Genomic DNA, 22,343 nt, shown 5'->3' with positions numbered 1-22,343 from the left:
TGCTGAGCGGCCTTTCAGGTTATGTCGAAATAGGACTCGTTTTACTGTGGATATTGATACTTTTGTACCTGTTTCCTCCAGCATCTTCACAAGGTCCTTTGCTGCTGTTCTGGGATTGATTTGCACTTTTGTACCAAAGTACGTTCATCTCTAGGAGACAGTCTCCTTCCTGAGCGGTATGATGGCTGCGTGGTCCCATGGTGTTTATACTTGCGTACTATTGTTTGTACCGATGAACGTGGTACCTTCAGGCGTTTGGAAATTGCTCCCAGGGATGAACCAGACTTGTGGAGGTCTACAATTGTTTTTCTGAGGTCTTGGCTGATTACTTTTGATTTTCCCATGATGTCAAGCAAAAATACAGCTGAAATACAGCTGAAATACATCCACAGACACACCTACAATTGAGTCAAGTGATGTCAATTATCTTATCAGAGGCTTCTGAAGCCATGACACCATTTTCTGGAATTTTTCAAACTGTTTAAAGGCACAGTCAACTTAGTGTATGTAAACTTCTGACCCACTGGAATTGTGATACAGTGAATTATAAGTGAAATAATCTGTCTGTAAACAATTATTGGAAAAATTACTTGTGTCATGCACAAAATAGATGTCCTAACCAACTTGCCAAAACTACAGTTTGTTAACAAGAAATTTGTGGTGTGGTTGAAAAAGTAGTTTTAATGACACCGTCCTAAGTGTATGTAAACTTCCGACTTCAACTGTATGTACTGAGATCATGTGACAGATCATGTGACACTTAGATTGCACACAGGTGGACTTTATTTAACTAAGTATGTGACTTCTGAAGGTAATTTGTGGCACCAGATATTATTTAGGGGCTTCATAGCACCACTTTTCCGTTTTTTATTTTTTTAAATATTTTTTGAAACAAGTAATTTTTTTAATTTCACTTCACCAACTTGGACTATTTCGTGTATGTCCATTACATGCAATCCAAATAAAAAATCTATTTAAATTACAGGTTGTAATGCAACAAAATAGGACAAACGCCAAGGGGGATGAATACTTTTGCAAGGCACTGTACTGCACCTCCGTGCATACATCCCACATGATATACTTCACAATACATCCTACAGGGCGCAAATGTCAGTTCAATGTCTAGTTTTGATTAACATTTGGTTGAGTTGTCAACGAATGTGAATTCAACATGAAATCATCAGAACATTTCACCATGCCATTGGGTTTAGGTAAAAAGTTGGGTAAATAAAATGAAAATCCCTTACGTTGATTACTTTTCCCACGTACATGTTTTATTTCTTCCCCCTTTATTTAACTAGGTAGGCTAGTTGAGAACAAGTTGTCATTTACAACTGCGTCCTGGCCCAGATAAAGCAAAGCAGTGCAACAAAAACAACAACACAGTGCCAGAACATCATCACATCAAATTTTTGGGTTGAAATGATGTGGAATCCATATTGATTCAACCAGTATTTGCCCAGTAGGATGCTTCTGTGCACATGTGTTTCAAAGGAGTTCAACCCACATGAAATAACGTCTAGGATTTCTAACTTCTTTCATTTGAATGAATTCAATTTCGAGTGATGTGCTTGACATAATTCATCTGGGGCAAGTTGGCTCACAGTTTCGACTTCGATACAGATGGATTTATATTGGTTAAAAGCCTCGCCTAAGGGCACACCATTAGTATGCCCCATCTGTCTTCACCAACATATTTTTTAGAACATCTATTGCTATAGCAAATGGGGAACATAGGGAGGATGAGTGGAACACATTGATCTGAAAAGTTTGTTTTGCCTTGCTCAAGAGCATATGAAGCAGCTTTTAATCCATGTACAAAAACCTTAATGGGGTGTAAGGAAGAGGGAGACGAGGTTTAAGGGTATAAGTAAATATCTTTATTAAGAGGTTATTCCACGTATTTGATGAAGAGGGCAATGAACAGACAACCAATTAGAGACATTGTCGACGCTGACAGGACCACCACAATCACACTTCCTGCCATGTTAACCAATGCCCCCAGTCCCGCCCCCACGATGATCTGAGCCAGCTGCACCATACAAGTGAGCGCTGCACAATCCACGCCGGTGCCTCGATCCTGTCCTGCAGGACTCCCTTTCCCCGTCTTCCTCTGCAACTGGTGTCACAACAGGAAGAATCCATTTTAGAAATGCTACTTACTGTATAACAAACACACGTTCATAGTCGCACACGCAGTCCACAGTCCACCCAGTATATGACATGCTGTGAAAGAACATGTTGTAAAACTAAAGGAAATGTAACCTGTTGTGACACATTACAAGAACAAGAGCAGCTGTGGAAGTATTTTGTGAACATAGCCTAGTAAGCAGAATTACAAGCAATGCTTCAGCTCCAAATCAATAAACTAGTTCACCCAAATCCCCTTCATGTCCTGCTCTAAAGGGAGTTAATAGATTGATAGGAAATGGAGCTGAAACTAGATATGTTTGGTCTGATATAAATCTGTGTAATTGACTAATCTATCAGAGGGAAATAGTGGAAAAACAGACATGAACATGATAGTGATTTGAAGGAAAAGTACAATAGTGGAAAACACTTTTGCTTTGTCAGTTGGAGACATTGTTGGAATCTTCCATCTGTTTGATTATGCAGTATTAGTCTTTCCCTAACTCTTGGTGAAAGCAGCAATTTAGGGATTATATGTTCCAAAATTAATCAGCCTCGTGCATTGGCAGACTGGACTACAGTTAGTAATTTGGGGTCTTTATTGCTGAATTGATGTTCTCAGGTGGATAACATATCACTTGCCTATAAAAAAGCAATATATGTTTTTTTTTTTATCTAACTTTCCCATTTTCATTGAGATAAAATGTGCGTTGAGCATCAGCGTTAAGGAAAGGAACAGGTTGTCCAATCTGTCTGTAGAGACAGGGGAGGGTGTTTGGGAGGCCTGTTTGTTGTGAAGGGCACACCTGCTCTTAGCACGGGGACCACGCTGACCAACACAGCGTTGACCACTCAACATTGAAATGCTCAACAGATAGCTGGGATCTATGGCCTGGCAAAGAGTCATGCTCACGGGGGAGTGGGGAGACGGGGGCTGGGAGAACAGAAGGTCACCCATCTGATGGTGAAGGGAAGTGGTAATGTAATCAGAAGCAGGTCTAGTGATGCACGTGGGTCCACTCTGTCATCATCTCACTGTATTAAGACACATTTGGATGCCATTCCTCACCACTCCTTGTCTTATAACACACTCTTCTATGGAAGGGTGATGGGTATTGATTTAGACAGTATGGGAATCAATTCAAAAGAAATGCGGGTACAAAGTTATTTTCCCCGAATGACATTCAAGTATTCCAGAGGAAGCAACCTATTAGTGGGATTACATTTGCAATGTGAATTACAAGTGATTTATGACACTCGCTGGACAGAAAACCGAATAAAGACAAAATCAATCAATAGAATTAGAAAGTAACTCTACGCGAAAAGGGGAGCTGTGATACATGACACATGGTGAGTATTCAAGTTACAGATGTGCATCACTCCGTGTATGAGCTACAGACAGGTGGTGGACGAGGTTCACAACTACTACACATTATTAGCTTTTAACGTAAGCTGCTACAGCCTCGGAATGTACATTCCACTATCAGTTCCAACTATCTGAGGTGTTAGAGAGTAGCCTGGTCCCAGATCTGTTTATGCGGTCTTGCCAACTCCTATGGTCATTTGTAATGGGACAACCAGATCTGGGACCAGGCTATGAGAGAGAGGGTACTGACCTCCTCCTCGCGGTGGTACTCTGAGATGAGGTTGAAAGGGATGGTGTACAAGGTGCTGGACATGACTCCGAAGACACTGCACAGGATGAGTGTGGTGATAATGTTGGGGAACAGGCCGATAAGACTGGTGCCCAGACCAAACACAAAGTATCCTACGAAGTAGAGCCCCTTCAGACCGATGTAGGGCAGCAGCAGCCTCTGGACATCTGCAGACACATCAGAGAGAGAAGGAAGGAGGGGAGGGTGGAGAGAAGGTGAGAGGGAGAGTGAGAGAGATTTCAGCTTTAACCCTCTTGCTGTGTTCCGGTCAAATTGGAACTATTTATATGTTTTCGCTCTGAAAAATGTAGTTAATTTAATCTGATTGTCACAAGGTTCCATGACTTTGTCCACAAAGGTCATCTGAACACACTAAATACATTTTGATGATTTTCATAAAATTGTGGGTGTTTTATTTAACTTTGTACACCTGTGGTATTCCCGGTCAAAAATGACCGGTCATTAGAAATGAATGGGTGAGACTACAATTAGTGTATAAAATTGAGTTCAGGCACGTGTCCAGTCATCAGATGGATCCACTTCCATTCCCAGACCCCCACATGCATGTGTGTTTGAGCACACACACACACACACACACACACACACACACACACACACACACACACACACACACACACACACACACACACACACACACACACACACACACACACACACACACACACACACACACACACACACACCTCACTCCCCTTCTTGGCTTCCATGGCAACCCCCACGGGAACCTTTCCTCAATATAACCTTTCCTCAATATAATCTTTCCCCCACAGGAACCACACCTGTTGGCACTCACAAACAATCGCAACATTGTTTCAATAATATATAGAACTTTTCTTGCAGCTCTGGTATATAAAGCTTTTTTTAGGACTTGCTCACAATTCATTCTTTGGCAGCACAATGACCAAACGATATACTTTATGTGAGGCTCTTGATCATATCTTTGATCATGACACTGGTGAGGAGGAGATAGTCCTGGTTAAACTTTGACACAAAGTAGTCTGTGATAAATAGCACAATATGTTACATCTGATTATTTGTTATAGTCAAAATAATCCATACATTATGCTTTTTTTAAACTCAAAAACAAGTTGTATGAGCTCAGGTCATTGAGGCCTACAGGCCATAAACAGCAAATAGAAGTTCAAAACTTGTAATATTCACAAGAACTTAAGTTGATAAAAAGATCTAACACAACATTAGGTATATATGGTATATATATGCATTATTATGGATTTATAATCAGCTATAATGGGGGCGGTTATTTTGGCCTGGGAACATAGAATGAATGAACATGAAACCAACACAACAGAAGGGTTGAACAGTATGTGGACTGGTCCTGCCAAGTAAGCCTTTTTACATTATATACTACTGTTAATAAACTGGGTGATTCGAGTCCTGAATGCTGATTGGCTGACAGCCATGGTATATCAGACCATCTACCACGGGTTTGACAAAACTTTCACTGCTCTAATTACATTGGTAACCAGTTTATAATAGCAATAAAGCACCTCAGGGGTTTGTGGTATATGGCCAATATACCACGGCTAAGGGCTGCATCCAGGCACTCCATGAAGCGTCGTGCGTAAGAACAGTCCTTAGCCATAGTATATTGGCCATATACCACACCCCCTCGTGCCTTATTGGTTAAGTATAAGAACACAGAACGTGTCCAAGAAGACTACATGTATAATTAAGTAAGGCAGAATCAACAAGTGGCTATGCGTTCTATGGAAAATAATGAATAACGTGGAAGGTGTGTTCCATGACACGCTAGCGCTCCAGAGCGCTCAGGACCTCAGAATGGTGTGAAGATTAACCTTCCAACAGGACACACTCACTTCAGACTTAAGCTGGAAAGACATCAAACTAGCTGTATTTCGTTTAGTTTGACCTGTTTTTCTATTGACATTTCTTTGTATATATACAGTAGCAGTCAGAACTTCAGACACACCTACTCATTCAAGGCATTTGTACTATTTTCTACATTGTAGAATAACAGTGAAGACATCAACATTATGAAAAACACATATGGAATCATGTAGTAACCAAAAAAGTGTTAAACAAATCAACATGTATTTTAGATTTTAGATTCTTCAAAGTAGCCACCCTTTGCCTTGATGACTGCATTCTCTCAATCAGCTTCATGAGGTAGTCACCTGGAATTCATTTCAATTAACATGTGTGCCTTGTTAAAGGTTAATTTTAAGTATGACACCTTGAATTGTTCAACATTTTGTTACAATACAGCCTTATTCTAAAATTGATTAAATTATACATTTTACCTCATCAATTTTCCTCACACAATACCCCACAACGAAAAAGCGAAAACAGATTTTTTTTTACATTTCAAAACAGAAATACCTTATTTACATAAATATTCAGACCCTTTGCTATGAGACTCGAAATTGAGCGCAGGTGCATCCTGTTTCCATTGATCATCCTTGAGATGTTTCTACAACTTGATTGGAGTACAACTGTGGTGAATTCAATTGATTGGACATGATTTGGAAAGGCACACACCTGTCTATATAAGGTCCCACAGTTGACAGTGCATGTCAGAGCAAAAACCAAGCCATGAGGTCAAAGGAATTGTCCACAGAACTCCGAGACAGGATTGCATTGAGGCACAGATCTGGGGAGCGGTACCAAAAAATTACTGCAGCATTGAAGGTTCCCAAGAACACAGTGGCCTCCATCATTCTTAAATGGAAGACGCTTGGAAACACACCAAGACTCTTCCTAGAGCTGGCCGCCCGACCAAACTGAGCAATCGGCGGAGAAGGGCCTTGGTCAGGGAGGTGACCAAGAACTCTATGGTCATTCTGACAGAGCGCAAGAGTTTCTCTATGTAGATGGGAGAACCTTCTAGAAGGACAACCATCTCTGCTGTGCAAAGTAGCTGTGCAGCGATGCTCCCCATCCAACCTGACAGAACTTGAGAGGATCTGCAGAGAAGAATGGGAGAAACTCCCCAAATACAGGTGTGCCAAGCTTGACTCAAGCCTGTAATCGCTGCCAAAGGTTTTTCAACAAACTGGTTGTGCTACCTTTAGCTGCAACCAAATACTTCCTGGAGTTATTGATTAGTCTCATGTCGCTGTGGAGGAATTTTGGCCCATCTTCCATGCAGAACTGCTCTAACTCAGCAACATTTGTGGGTTTTCAAGCATGAACTGCTCGCTTCAAGTCCTGCCACAACATCTCAATTGGGATTAGGTCTGGACTTCGACTAGGCCATTCCAAAACATCAATTTTGTTGCTTTTTAGCCATTTTCATGTAGACTTGTGTGTTTTGGATCATTGTCTTGCTGCATGACCCCGCTGCGATTCACCTTCAGCTCACAGACGGATGGCCTGACATTCTTCAGTAAAATTCTCTGACACAACACAGAATTTTATGGTTCCTTCTATTAAGGCAAGTCGTCCAGGTCCTGAGGCAGCAACACATCCCCAAACTATCGCACTATCACCATCATGCTTGACCATTGGTATAAGGTTCTTACTGTGGAATACAATGTTTGGTTTTCGCCAGGCATAATGGGACCCATGTCGTCCAAAATGTTATAATTTTGATTCACCTGTTCATAGAACATTCTTCCAAGAGTCTTGATGATCATCCAGGTGCTTCCAGGTGCTTTTTGACAAACTTGAGTCAACATTTTTGGATGAGATGGGCCCCATTATGTGTTGTTTTTTTAACTCAGGTTCCTTATCTAATACTGGGTTTTGGTTGAAGATCTGATAACATTCAGTATCACAAATATGCAAGTAGAGAAAATCAGAAAGGGGGCCTTGAGCTAAATCACATGTTGTGGACATTAGCTGACTCCAATAATGTCTTATGCTTGCTGCGACACGACTTACAGGAGTAAAGAGCAGAGGAGACGGCGTTGATGCAGAGACCCCAGCATCCAATCTCCACCCCCCTCTCATACCGCTCGTAGGCTGTGGAGTTATGGTCCGCATATGGGTTGCCCTTATACACAATCTGTCAACACACACAATCAACTCAACCATTATTATACACAAGTTATGACTAAGTATGATAATTATGATAATCACATACAAAATGGAGGCAAAGTCACCCCCACAAACAATCAATACAAGTGGTGGTATGGATATTGAGGATTGAGATACAAGCTAGTGCCTGCATGAAGTGAGGGATAATGAGGATGATTATGATGCATTTGCTTTATAGTGCATGTGCTGTACAGTAGCTTAGAACAGTTAACAAGCTCCATCCCATTTGTTATCATATAGCTGCCAAAGCCTGTATCAACATCATAAGCCATCTCAGTGCCACAGCTCTCTATTGACACAGCCAAAGCAGGGTTTGTTCACGCCTGGCATGCTGCTCAATCTGCCTGCAACCACTAATTCACCATGACCACCGTGTAACTGCGGCCTGTGTGAGTGCTTGTAGCATCCAGATCAGCCGTGATCACTATAACCGCCTGTCTGTCATTACAGACCAATTCATCTGAGCACACAAAACCAATCAGCTAATGCTGTGACAAGAGACTGCTCACCAATCAGGGTTTGTTGTGATGGAGCTAAACCAAAAGAGGAAGCCTATTAATGAACACGATGGCAAACATTTTGCTATCGCCTAAAGTTAAAGACGAGATGAGAATTTAAATTGAGTGAAAAGATTCACTTCTTTAATGACCACGGTCAAATAAGAGTAATCAGTAGTAGTGAATGAGTGATAGCATTAGTTTAATGTTTAATGGTAGCGACACTGAACGAACGACCCACTCCTCCCGCCACGCAGACACAGAAACAGACACACGCGTACACACACTCTCACTCCATCTCTCCCTCTCTCTCTCTTTTTCTTCTCACCTGTCCCATGAAGTCTGTGAAGAAAAGCATGTTGCAGAGGAAGGCAGTCCAACCCAGCAGGTGACTGACACAGAGACAGCGGTAATGACTAGGCATGTTAATCATGGCCAGGAGACATGACTTCAGAGTCATCCTCTTCTGCTGCAGTATAGAGAAACACACAGGGTCAGGTCATGAGACTTCAGAAGGACCCACACAGGAACAGCAGGGGGTCAGAACAGAGGGAATTAAAGAAGAACAAGGAACAGTAGGGGGTCAGATAAGAATAAAGAGAGAGGTCAGATGAAGACTTTTAGCTAACGACAGATATACTAGCCTAATCCTGTTTTAACAAGTCAGGAACCAAGGGGGGAAAAACAAAGGACAAGGGATTAAAGAAACAGGTGAAATAAAATGTAGTGTGTGTTCTATTTCTATAATCGTGTTCTGGTTTAGTATAGTAACTAATGTTCTCTCGGATTGAACGCTTTTTTATATTGTGTAAATGTACACAGTGTGGCATGACAGCATACAATAAACTAATGTTATTATCCCCAAATAAATTCCCAATCGACATCTTCTAGGAATTCTGTGAAGTGGCTGTACCTATGGAAATAGAATATGAAAATCTATACCCTGTCTGACTCCTGTGATAATAGAGGACCCTTGCCTGCTGGAATAGTATCATCTAAAAACATACAGTAATCATTCCTGTCTCTTTTCACAACATGTTGAATAACTGAAAAGTCAGTCATAGTTCATTTCCAGCTATAGTTACACGCTGGGCATAAATACAGTCATTACATTTCCACTGTTATGGTGCTGAATTAGATTGTTGAATACTAGTCTGGGTTTCAATGTGTCTCTTTCAGAGCACTGGTTTGAATGGCTGTCTGAGCCTTAGAGGTCATGTAATTCATTTAATTCCAGGGGCTGAGCTACCTGTATCTGTAGCAAGTGGCGGATTTAGGTATAGGCGACATGGGCAGCTGCCCAGGGCGCCATCTTGCCAGGGCCGGCACAGGACGCCCGCACAAAAAAATTAGGAATGGGGACATTTGCGTGATCGGTTTTCTATCGCTCATTTGCACGTCATGTCAATGATATGATGTCACCGTGTGGGACTGTGGGTCAATTAACCTTGTCGGAGTGGGCACCCTGATTCTAGTTTGTGAGCTAGGGAGGCTACTGCCTGGGAAGGTCTCCCACTCAGGAGTACGAGATGGGGAGGGAGGCTGGGGTAGGTTGACCTCAGGTCTCCCCACTGGAAGCCCGAGGTAGGGGGAGCGGGGGAATCGATCAAAAAGTGCACCTCTAAATTTGTACAGTACTAATGCAATTAGTCAAATCAGTCACACTACGAAATGCTACCAGATAAACTATAATTCATTCATAATACTGATAATATGTAGTTTCACAGACATATTGTTGCATTTTTTTCTGGTTTGTGCGAAATCGTTAAGAATAATATAAAACCAGTCTGCACACCACCAAGGTGAATTGGTTTAATCTTGACTCTTGGTTGACAGTGTTGGGGGATGGGTAATGTATTGATGCTCGATTGCCAAATCAACATTTGTCTTTGTTACTTCTTATTCTTGTATATATTTTTATATTTATATAGTTTGAAATGTTATGATTACAAGATAAAACCACCACTGCCACAGTACAGTATAATGATGGTTTAAATGGCTTTCTCGTGTGAGGTGACATTGCAACCTTTTAGTGGTTGTTTTACACTCTAGCCAGACCTGATGACTGCCTGGTCTAATCAGCGTCAAGGTAACCATGCATGTAATCCAGCTGACGCTGGTAACTAAGAAAACCTGTTTCCTCCATTAACACTGGGTTTGGGAACAGACAGACACTAGTTACTGTTTCCTGCTTCTTTAAATAACTGCATGACCCTTGTCCTCTAACAATCGTGCTGTCTCCAATCCCCACCTCTCACCTTCCCTATCCACTCTCCTCTATCCAAACCATATATGGAAATTATACACATTGAAATACTGTAAAATTCGAATTATGTGGTTACTATGGCAATGCCTGTGGAGTGGTCACCACTGCCACACACCAGAGCAATGTTACACCATAGAGACGTGAAAGCACATATCTCACACAGCGATGCCACATTTGACTAAGGACAGACCACTCACAATGCTCCAAAGAGAGATATGCACACCCAGACTGTTTGCGTAGTCTAATATTGAGAGTATTGACACTCATGGCTTTATAAATGATTTGTTCTCATACTTAAAGTTCAAGCATTCATTTTGCGTTATCAGTATACAACAGGGTCATTGTTACTAATACATAAGTACTTTACATAATTCCCAGGCTTTAACCTATCAAAAACAAACCTAAAGTCAGAGCCTGGAGCCTAGGGGTCAGGGCCTGCGTGCGAGCAGCGTTTAGTGAGACACGTGTCAGAAAACACAAAGGTCACACTATACGGTGTAAATAGTGTATAATACATATCTCCTCACGAGGAAATCAAGAGCTTTTACCCAAGGAGATGCTCGAGAGGTAGTCACCTCTTTTTAAGTGCCATAGAAGTGCCATGAGATATGAACATAAAACCCTAAATCAAAGCATGTATACTGCAGTGTACATTAAGATTACTCTACAGTGTGATCACATTCTTCTTAATAAACACTGATGCCATTAAACACTGATGTGTTTCAAAGGATTTGACATTCCATTAGTGTGTGTAGTTTCATAGACTGATCTGATTTGTTTTGTTACCTGTAAAACACAGTATTGGTATCAAAGTCAGGATCTCATAGAGAAGGTCAGCCAGACTAGACTTCATGGTGTGTCTTTGTCATACCTCTTTGTTGGGTTGCTTGGCACTGGATGTGACGGAATTGGCTTCCCCCAGGGCAGAGAATGAACGAGGCCGGAGGTCTGCCTCCGACTCTTGGGACATCGATCCATGCAAGGATCCATAGCCACCACTGCTGCTGTGTGTGCTGAGGAGGAGGAGGGCATTGGGGGTCAACACGTCCAAGCTAATGTCCTTGGCCAGGGGTGTCTCTGGGATGCTGAAGAGATGCACGATGAGGAATACCATCCAGGTCAGAGCAGAGAAGAAGTAGATGACCTGGTACTCTGATCCCAGCAGTCGGCCCAGGGACGAGTGACCCCAGTCCATGGCTCCCACGAGGTACCCAAAGGCACCCCCAAGCCCTACAACAGACAACAGGCACAATAGAGATTGGTTATCAGGTCAGTTGGTGGGGGTCCTAGGCTGTTGGTCATAGCACAGTCATCAGACGGCATCTGCAATCCAGGAATTGTCCTGAACATTTTCAAAAACATTTCATCATTAATAATAATAATTTGGAGGGTGGTTATATTTGTCCTATTTCACACATGTACAAGTATGTATCATACACGTGTGAATTGGTAATGTGTTTTTTGCATATGCAAACTCCCCGAGACATCCTCTGGGAGTGGGGTCACGGCTAAGGTCTTTAACATTAGGATTAAGTGTCTTGCTCAAGGGCACATCAGCAGATTGTTCGCCTTTGTCTGATCTGAATTTGAACTATTAACCTTTTGATTACTGGCCCAACGCTTTAAAGACTAGGCTACCATTTTGCCTGTGGGGGTTTTGAATTTTCCAAGGAAGATAACGTGGGCTGTATTTAATAAATACAGTGTCCGATTTATAATATAATGCATCTGAATTTAAAGCTCATGTCACAATGTAACATTTAGGCTGGGTGAAATCAGAGAAGCTGGGAGTAATGTTGTGATAAATGAGTTGTCACGTAGTACGATCCTGAACACAGATAAGTGGTTTGTTCTGTCAGACATATCCCTATAATCTGGACATACTACTGTCTGTTCCCTAAATTCTTACACCAGCATCCTACATTGGGAAACCTGTAACACAAACCTTCTCATAAATTATGCAGCAATTTTGAGTACGTCTAACTAGGATTTTACGTCAACTGTTTCTGCATTGCCTGGACATACAGTACCAGTCAAACGTTTGGACACACTTACTCATGCAAGCAAGGGTTTGGACACACTTACTCATGCAAGGGTTTTTCTTTATTTTGACAATTTCCTGCATTGTAGAATAATAGTGAAGACATCAAAACTATGAAATAACACATATGGAATCATGTGTTAAGCTGTCAAGGCAAAGTGTTAAGCAAATCAAAATATATTTTATATTTTTGATTCTTCAAAGTAGCCAGCCTTTGCCTTGACAGCTTGGTACACTCTTGGCATTCTCTCAACCAGCTTCATGAGGAATGCTTTTTCAACAGTCTTGAAAAGGTTCCCACATATGCTGAGCCTTTGTTGACTGCTTTTCCTTCACTCTGTGGTCCAACTCATCCCAAACCATCTCAATTGGGTTGAGGTCAGGGGATTGTGACCAGGTCATATGATGCATCACGCTCCTTGGTCAAATAGCCCTTACAGAGCCTGGAGGTGTGTTTTGGGTCATTGTCCTGTTGAAAAACCAATGATAGTCCCACTAAGCGCAAACCAGATGGGATGGCAAATCGCTGCAGAATGCTGTGGTAGCCATGCTGGTTAAATGTGCCTTGAATTGTAAATACAGTTGAAGTCAGAAGTTTACATACACCTTAGCCAAATACATTTAAACTCAGTATTTCACAATTCCTGAAATTTAATCCTAGTAAAAATTCCCTGTCTGAGGTCAAATAGGATCACCACTTTATTTTAAGAATGTGAAATGTCAGAATAATAGTATAGAGAATGATTTATATCAGCTTTTATTTCTTTCATCACATTCCCAGTGGCTCAGAAGTTTACATACACTAAATTAGTATTTGGTAGCATTGCCTTTAAATTGTTTAACTTTAGGGTCAAACGTTTCGGGTAGCCATTCCTGTCACGATCGTCAAAGGGACTGAGAGAGGACCAAGGCGCAGCGCGTGGAAAGTACATCTTCTCTTCATTAGAAGAATGACAAAACGAAACAAAAACAACAAACAGACGAACGTGAAGCTATAAATGACTAAGTGCAAAAACATGCAACATAGACACAGACATAGACACAGACACAGGAGACAACCACCCACAACAAACAATGTGAAACAACCTACCTTAATATGACTCTCAATTAGAGGAAACGCCAAACACCTGCCTCTAATTGAGAGCCATACCAGGCAACCCTTAAACAAACATAGAAACAGAAAACATAGACTGCCCACCCAAACTCACGTCCTGACCAACTAACACATACAAAAACTAACAGAAATAGGTCAGGAACGTGACAATTCCACAAGCTTCCCACAACAAGTTGGATGAATTTTGGCCCATTCCTCTTGACAGAGCTGGTGTAACTGAGTCAGGTTTGTAGGCCTCCTTGCTCGCACACGCTTTTTCAGTTCTGCCCACAAATTGATTGAGGTCAGGGCTTTGTGATGGCCACTCCAATACCTTGACTTTGCTGTCCTTAAGACATTTTGCCACAACTTTGGAAGTATGCTTGGGGTCATTGTTCATTTGGAAGACCCATTTGTGACCAAGGTTTAACTTCCTTCCCGAGTGATGTCTTGAGATGTTGCTTCAATTTTGTGAAGTGCACCAGCCCCGCCTGCAGCAAAGCACCCCCACAACATGATGCTGCCACCCCTGTGCTTCACAGTTGGGATGGTGTTCTTCGGCTTGCAAGACATTTCTCCAAAAAGTACGATCTTTGTCCCCATGTGCAGTTGCAAACCGCCTTTTTTATGCCGGTTTTGGAGCAGTGGCTTCTTCCTTGCTGAGCGGCCTTTCAGGTTATGTCGATATAGGACTCGTTTTACTGTAGATATAGATACGTTTGTACCCGTTTCCACCAGCATCTTCACAAGGTCCTTTGCTGTTGTTCTGGGATTGATTTGCACTTTTCGCACCAAAGTACGTTCATCTCTAGGAGACAGAACGCATCTCCTTCCTAAGCGGTATGACAGCTGCGTGATCCCATGGTGTTTATACTTGCGTACTATTGTTTGTACAGATGAACGTGGTACCTTCAGGCGTTTAGAAATTGCTCCCAAGGATGAACCAGACTTGTGGAGGTATTGGCTGATTTCTCTTCTTTTTTCTTTTCTTTTCTTTTGATTTTCCCATGATGTCAAGCAAAGAGGCACTGAGTTTGAAGGGAGGCCTTGAAATACATCCACAGTTACACCTCCAATTGACTCAAATGATGTCAATTAGCCTAACAGAAGCTTCTAAAGCCATGACATAATTTTCTTTAATTTTCTAAGGTGTTTAAAGGGACAGTCAACTTAGTGTATGTAAACCTCTGACCCACTGGAATTGTGATACAGTGAATTATAAGTGAAATAATCTGTCTGTAAGCAATTGTTGAAAAAATTACTCGTGTCATGCACAAGTAGATGTCCTAACCGACTTGCTAAAACTATAGTTTGTTAACAAGAAATTTGTGGAGTGGTTGAAAAACGAGTTTTTGTATATTCATTAAACTGATCCGTTTATACCAAGTTCACTCTCCTGCGCCTGACTTCCCTGCCACCAGCACACACCCTTTACCCCAACTAATAATGCAGATGCAGACTTTTTCCAAACCGTCTCTATGGATATATACAAAAAATGTATAAAGTTTCCTGCTGATAATGGGCCTCTTTTACTAGAGGTCTACCAATTAATCGGAATGGCCGATTAATTAGGGCCAATTTCAAGTTTTCATAACAATCGGAAATCGGTATTTTTGGACACCGTATTGCCTGTTTTTTGAGGGGAGTTTTTCACCTTTATTTAACTAGGCAAGTCAGTTAGGAACACATTCTTATTTTCAATGACGGCCTACGAACGGTGGGTTAACTGCCTTGTTCAGGGGCAGAACGACAGATTTTTACCTTGTCAGCTCAAGGATTCTATCTTGCAACCTTACAGTTAACTAGTCCAACTCTCTAACCACCTGATTACATTGCACTCCACGAGGAGACTGCCTGTTACGCGAATGCAGTAAGAAGCCAAGGTAAGTTGCTAGCTAGCATTAAACTTATCTTATAAAAAACAATCAATCAATCATAATCACTAGTTATAACTACACATGGTTGATGATATTACTAGTTTATCTTGCGTGTCCTGCGTTGCATATAATCGATGCGGTGGCATTCGCGAAAAAGGACTGTCGTTGCTCCAACGTGCACCTAACCATAAACATCAATGCCTTTCTTAAAATCAATACACAGAAGTACATATTTTTAAATCTGCATATTTAGCTAAAAGAAATCCAGGTTAGCCGGCAATATTAACCAGGTGAAATTGTGTCACTTCTCTTGCGTTCATTGCACGTAGAGTCAGGATATATGCAACAGTTTGGGCCGCCTGGCTCGTTGCAAACTAATTTGCCAGAATTTTACGTAATTATGACATAACATTGAAGGTTGTGCAATGTAACAGGAATATTTAGACTTATGGATGCCACCCGTTAGATAAAATAAGGAACGGTTCCGTATTTCACTGAAAGAATAAATGTTTTGTTTTCGAGATGATAGTTTCCGGATTCGACCATATTAATGACCTAAGGTTCGTATTTCTGTGTGTTATTATGTTATAATTAAGTCTATGATTTGATAGAGCAGTCTGACTGAGCGATGGTAGGCACCAGCAGGCTCGTAAGCATTCATTCAAACAGCAATTTCGTGCATTTTGCCAGCAGCTCTTCGCAATGCTTCAAGCATTGAGCTGTTTATGACTTTAAGCCTATCAACTCCCGAGATTAGGCGTGAAATCGGTGAAATTGGTGTGAAATCACCGATGTGAAATGGCTAGCTAGTTAGCGGGGTGCGCGCTAATAGTGTTTGAAACGTCACTCGCTCTGAGTCTTGGAGTAGTTGTTCCCCTTGCTCTGCATGGGTAACGCTGCTTCGAGGGTGGCTGTTGTCGATGTGTTCCTAGTTCGAGCCCAGATAGGAGCGAGGAGAGGGATAGAAGCTATACTGTTACACTGGCAATACTAAAGTGCCTATAAGAACATCCATTAGTCAAAGGTATATGAAATATAAATGGTATAGAGAGAAATAGTCCTATAATTCCTATAATAACTACAACCTAAAACTTCTTAACTGGGAATATTGAAGACTCATGTTAAAAGGAACCACCAGCTTTCATATGTTCTCATGTTCTGAGCAAGGAACTGAAACGTTAGCTTTCTTACATGGCACATATTGTACTTTTACTTTCTTCTCCAACACTTTGTTTTTGCATTATTTAAACCAAATTGAACATGTTTCATTATTTATTTGAGGCTAAATTGATTTTATTGATGTATTATATTAAGTTAAAATAAGTGTTCATTCAGTATTGTTGTAATTGTCATTATTACAAATAAATAAATAAAAATTAAATCGGCCGATTAATGGTTATCGGCTTTTTTGGTCCTCCAATAACCGGTATCGGTATCGGAGTTGAAAAATCATAATCGGTCGACCTGTACTCTGTACCCCTATGTAAATATTCCATAAGAAAATCTGCCGTTTCCAGCTACAATAACAATTTACAACATTAACAATGTCTACACTGTATTTCTGATCAATTTGATGTTATTTTAATGGACAAAACATGTGCTTTTCTTTCAAAGACAAGGACATTTCTAAGCGACCCCAAACCTTTGAACGGTAGTGTATGTATTTGTGTATTTCCACTAATGGACTCTCAATTTCATCACCTCTACATTCACAGGCTAGTAAAGTTTTGGAGTTGTGAGGGTTGTCAAAATTAAGTTTGGGGCGTTTTTTTATGTTTAAGTTGTGTGACTGCAATGATAAAACAGTACAAAAGAGAAATATGATAACAGCCAATTCTTGTGTATCAAGAAAACACACACACATTCCTCCACATACCAGGGCTATGATGAATAGCAGGTCATGTGCCTCCCCTCTCTCTCTCTCAGCTCCAACTCATGACTCCAACACATGACTGAGTATCTGCTGGATTAGAACCTACTGAACAAGCTCACACCACCCCGTGCCACCCCGAGTCCACGCACTCGCTCGCTAGTACACTCCAATACTTACTCACGCGCTTCTTGACTGACTCACTCACTGTGCGAGCTCTGAGGGCCGGGCTCCAGGTTACTAAACAGCCACTTAAAAGCACAGAGCGTACTGAGAGGTATTTACATCACATGTGAATATGCACTCTGTGCTGCAGGGACCCTCTCCTCCCCACACCCAGACATGCACTCTGCACTGAGCCAGTGATCCCAGTCTGGCTGCCTCACATGCACTGTCACAAGCATAACAGTAAAAGCCTATCACTCAAACAATATTGAATCTGACTAGTGGGAGGGAGGTTATATAATATTTTTCTTACCTGTGAGAAGGGCATGGTAGTGCAGTCCTCTTTCCTTGTCTGTGTATGAGCAGACGTCAAAGAGGTAGGCCTTGACTGGCCCATCGATGAAGTCTGCTGCGAAGTCAAATAGCACCACTCCAAACATGACTATGACGATGGCCCATATCCTCTTCAATGACCTATCCTGTACTAACGCTGCAAAAGAGGAGAAAGACAGGAGTTTACTTCAAGTTAAGGCTTCAGTCTGTCCGATTTTTCACTCATCACTACAACTAGATCCATTTTCAATAACAGATAGTTCTGAATTTTTTTTGTGTTTGTTTAGGATGAGGTGTAGCAGCTGAATCATGTCAGTTTGCCTTAAGAAGTACATATTTCGCTCAGCCATTAACTACAAGACAGACACTGGCCCAGCTGACATTTAGACGTGATGAGACATATTTTCCAGGGCTTCTGAGGTAAACAGTGGACTTGTTAGCAACTTGATCAAACACATTTGACCATGTAGTTTCAGTACGTTGATACTTACGGTTTCATCAAGATCGATGGGGGCTAATACAATCGTGCATTCACCACATAGCAAGGAACAGCATGTTTGAAACCACATTCATTTTGGTCAACACAATGCAAGGGCAGTTCAAAAGGCACCTTTTTTTTTGGCCTTTAAAAAGAAAATAAACTCAAATTGAAACCCATTGCCAGCGTGGCTCTGTCTGGCTAGAAAAACAACTCCTACTTAATTGTATGTTAATATCCTCAATCTGACACTGTGTACAACATTTGTATGAGTAATCACAGTATCTAGTGTTGATGCTCATCAAAAAGAGATACTGTTGCAAATCAATCAGAATAATTGTCATAATTATGTTGTGCACGCGGTCGGAGCACAAACAAACAGAATGATGTCCTTAATCTTGAGTGAGAAACAATTGGCTGACAGATTGCAGCAGAATTAAAACCTGCACAGACGTATTTAATTTTCGGTGATTACTAATCCCAATACAAATCCCAGTTGGGTGTTGTGTTGCAGTCGTATTAGGCATGCCGGATGTATTGAGGCCTACGTTTTGATCTTGGAGAAATTCAAGAACTTTCCTCAAAGCTTAGTTTTATCCGTTGTATCCACATATACTGTACTGTACACTACAGTAGCTAACACACTGGGTGTGCATTGTCACAGATCCCGTTTTGCTATTTACTACAGTGTTGAAGAATGGAAATAATCAACTTAACAAAAGTACTGTAAGTGGTCACACTTTGTATTGTACAGTATTATTACAGAGAAGGTGAAATCCGGCATAACTGAAACCAACAATGAAGGCATTCACTGAAAACAAATCAGTCAGATCATTGTCCGATAGTGCTGCAAAAAGAAATCCAATCCCCTATGGAGAGAATGCATTTCCATATTTTAGTATTATTCTACTTACATTTATACTTGTCAATACACAAGCACAGCTCAACTATTTAAAAGTATTTGAAATATGTATTTTGAGCCAGGTTTTACGAGCTAACCATAGACCTGACCCAATAAATTAAACAATTCCTTTTCAGTAAGCCCAAATTCATGGACGGACATGAAAATGAACAACATAAACAACAGTGGATATAACAGTTTGTGAAAAGGGGTATGGGCCGAACATGTACACTGAACAAAAATATAAATGCAACATGCAACAATTTAAAAGATTTTACTGAGTTACAGTTCACAGTTCAAAACTTGAGACATCGGTGGTATTGTGTTGTGTCACAAAACTGTCCATTTTAGAGTGGCTTTTTATTGTCACCAGCACAAGGTGCACCTGTGTAATGATCATGCTGTTTAATCAGCTTCTTGATATGCGAGAAATGTTTACTAACAGGGATGTAAACAAATCTGTGCACAAAATTTGAGAGAAATAAGCTTTTCGTGCATATGGAACATTTCTGGGATCTTTTATTTCAGCTCATGAAACATGGGACCAACACTTCACATGTTGCCTTTACATTTTTGTTCAGTGTACGTCTCAGTATTTCCAGAGGTGTAAAGATATGCCATATCTCTTTAATTTCTGTTCTTTGCAGATGATGATAGTTAGTTTTTACCTTGAGACTCAGGATTGTCTCCAGCACTCAGAGTAAGGTTTCAATAATTGCTGTTGTTCAAGGCCTGCGGTTGAGAATGTTTTTTTCTGAAATAATTGCTGAACTTTTGCGATCAACATGGTGAAGGGAAACAGTCCAGTCAAAATAATAGGAACATTTTACCCTTCTGTCTAGACACACTAAGACACCATCTCATTAATGGTTATGAAACACATTCAACAGCCAGACAAACACACACACATCTAAATTACGCAGTAACGTGTCTGTAAATATGTAATATTATCATTCTTCGTTTTCTGCCCTCTTCTGGCAGCTGTTAATTAGTTTGACTATCTCAGACTGTGTCTGAGCAAAATAATCTGGTGTTCAGATCATTTAATTAGCAGTTTGAGTTCAGAGCGTGATACCCTCATGTTTCTCCTAGGGTAGGGGTGGCTCGGGCAGGGCGTTAAAACAAATGTTTACATTTTCTATCAACATTGAAAAATTAAATTAAATATAATACGTATGTTACAGTGGAAGTATTTTGGTTCCTCATATCCAAGCTGCCCAACTCCGTGACAACTATTGAAAAAACATAGACTAGTTCTCACATACATTGTAGAACACTATGCCTTATAGCCATGGGCTCTTACCTGATATGACTGCATCTCCATTTAGAAACAAGGTAAGGCCCATCAGCATCATAATCCCCAGTGCGAGGATGTAGGGCCTCCGTCGGCCCCACGGGGACCTGCAGTAGTCGCTGGCCGAGCCGATGATGGGTTGCAGCAGAAAGCCCAGGATGGGGCTGATCAGCCACACAAGGCTGTACAAGCTCTGAGGAAGTCCGACACTAAGCAGCACCGGCGTGACAAAGGCTGCCTCCACCGCATAGCAAAATTCCCTTCCAAACATCACCATGCCATGCAGCAGCAACCTCCCCCGAGACCGCCTCGGAAGCTCCACCACCCCAAACACAACGGGCTCCATACTGTCCAAGTAGTCCTCCTTCATAGACTCCCTACAGTCCACACTCCCCACTGAGTAACAGCCCAGACCTGTGATGTGTGTTCCGGGCTCCGGAAGCCTGCATGGCTGGGGTTGGTCCCCTGTGAGGAGGGACATAGCTACTGGGGGAGATGAAGGGTGTATGGGTGTAGCTCTCAGCCCGCTTGTCAATGTCAAACAGCCCAATCTCTGCTTCTTGGCTCAAGCTAATTCTCTACTGCATAGTTGAGCAATGAGTTCAAGTAGCCTCAAGTCCTGATCTGAGGCAAGGAGAGGAGAGGCTGCGGAGATTGGAGGAGAGATGGGGTGTACTGTTGGTTTGATTTAGATGAATGAATTTTTTTTTTTTTTTTTTTAAAGCACGTGACTAAGATTATGGCTTTTTAACCCCATCTCACAACACTACATTCCTTTACATCAAAATTATTCCTGGAATAATTTGGTGTTCCATGAAATTATCACTTAATGATGCATTACCAGACATTCAGTAGTCCTAACAGAGAGAATTGGATGACAGGAGAATGACAAGAGATTCATTTACAACTCTGCTAAAGCATGTTACATTGCATGCGTATCTGAATCCTTGCTTTCCTGTTTTTATGCAGTTCTCTCACAAGGGCTCTTTTGTAGTCTGCTCGTGTGCACATCAGGTTGATCAAGTGATGTAGCATGTGATCCCCGAGGAGAAAAGGAGTTGTAACCCTTTGATGGAAGAGTGGAGGAGGATGGCCAGCCAATGTATTTACAGTAAACAATTCCTGGAAGAGAAGCCTGGACGCATTACACTGGATGCCCAAAGACAAGGATGTACCCTCGGCAGTTAAGTTATTTCCTCTATGTTTTACAATTCTAAAACGTTGTTAGTATTTGTCATGAGACACTAGCTAGTTGCCCTGCCTCAGTCATGTGAGACATTGAGGCAATTCCCAGGGGTTCTCATGGGAACCATGCCCGCCGCCCACGTCAGAGGAACCTAGGGAGGCGTCAGACAGATTTAAAGGCCACATTCTCACCAGACCCCGAGTCCTAGGGTCACTAACATAGACACGTTGGTATTTTTAACTCTGGAACAATGAGTGAGGGCTAGGTACGATCGCGTGTTTGACTCCTTTGAGTGGAGGAAGTGAACATTCTTATCAATGTGGTCCATCACGATTAGATTAATTATGCTAGAAAAGTGATGGGGTCTAAATACTTTCTGAATGTACTGTGTGTGTCTATATGCCTGTAGTAAATTACATTCCTGATTTAACGCGCTGTATCTATAGCTTTGGGTGATACTTAAACTATCAAATATAATTCTAGGTTTCTGAACATCATGCATTAAATTGATCTAAA

General features: G+C 41.4%; 1 protein-coding gene across 1 annotated transcript; it reads right to left on the bottom strand.

Annotated features, from left to right (window-relative positions):
- Positions 1-1,857: 1,857 nt before the first annotated feature.
- On the bottom strand, positions 1,858-22,305 carry slc45a2 (solute carrier family 45 member 2). Its single transcript, XM_055874838.1, has 7 exons — positions 20,651-22,305; positions 17,949-18,125; positions 11,461-11,819; positions 8,652-8,792; positions 7,671-7,794; positions 3,747-3,952; positions 1,858-2,119 (listed from the first exon to the last, which is right to left on the bottom strand). The coding sequence occupies exons 1-7, from the start codon at positions 21,120-21,122 to the stop codon at positions 1,892-1,894; spliced, it is 1,707 nt and encodes a 568-aa protein (XP_055730813.1). The 5' UTR covers positions 21,123-22,305; the 3' UTR covers positions 1,858-1,891.
- Positions 22,306-22,343: the final 38 nt, after the last annotated feature.

Source organism: Salvelinus fontinalis, chromosome 21 (assembly GCF_029448725.1).
Source record: "Salvelinus fontinalis isolate EN_2023a chromosome 21, ASM2944872v1, whole genome shotgun sequence".
Classification (NCBI taxonomy): Eukaryota; Metazoa; Chordata; class Actinopteri; order Salmoniformes; family Salmonidae; genus Salvelinus; species Salvelinus fontinalis.
This window is presented reverse-complemented; position numbering and strand designations above follow the sequence as displayed.

Excerpts from the sequence above, each read along its gene's own strand:
- slc45a2 (XM_055874838.1), bottom strand. The coding sequence starts at position 21,122 with ATGTCCCTCCTCACAGGGGACCAACCCCAGCCATGCAGGCTTCCGGAG. Across the intron at positions 18,126-20,650 it reads TGGAGATGCAGTCATATCAG|CGTTAGTACAGGATAGGTCA; the intron begins GTAAGAGCCCAT and ends CCTCTTTTGCAG. Across the intron at positions 7,795-8,651 it reads TCACAGACTTCATGGGACAG|ATTGTGTATAAGGGCAACCC; the intron begins GTGAGAAGAAAA and ends GTGTGTTGACAG.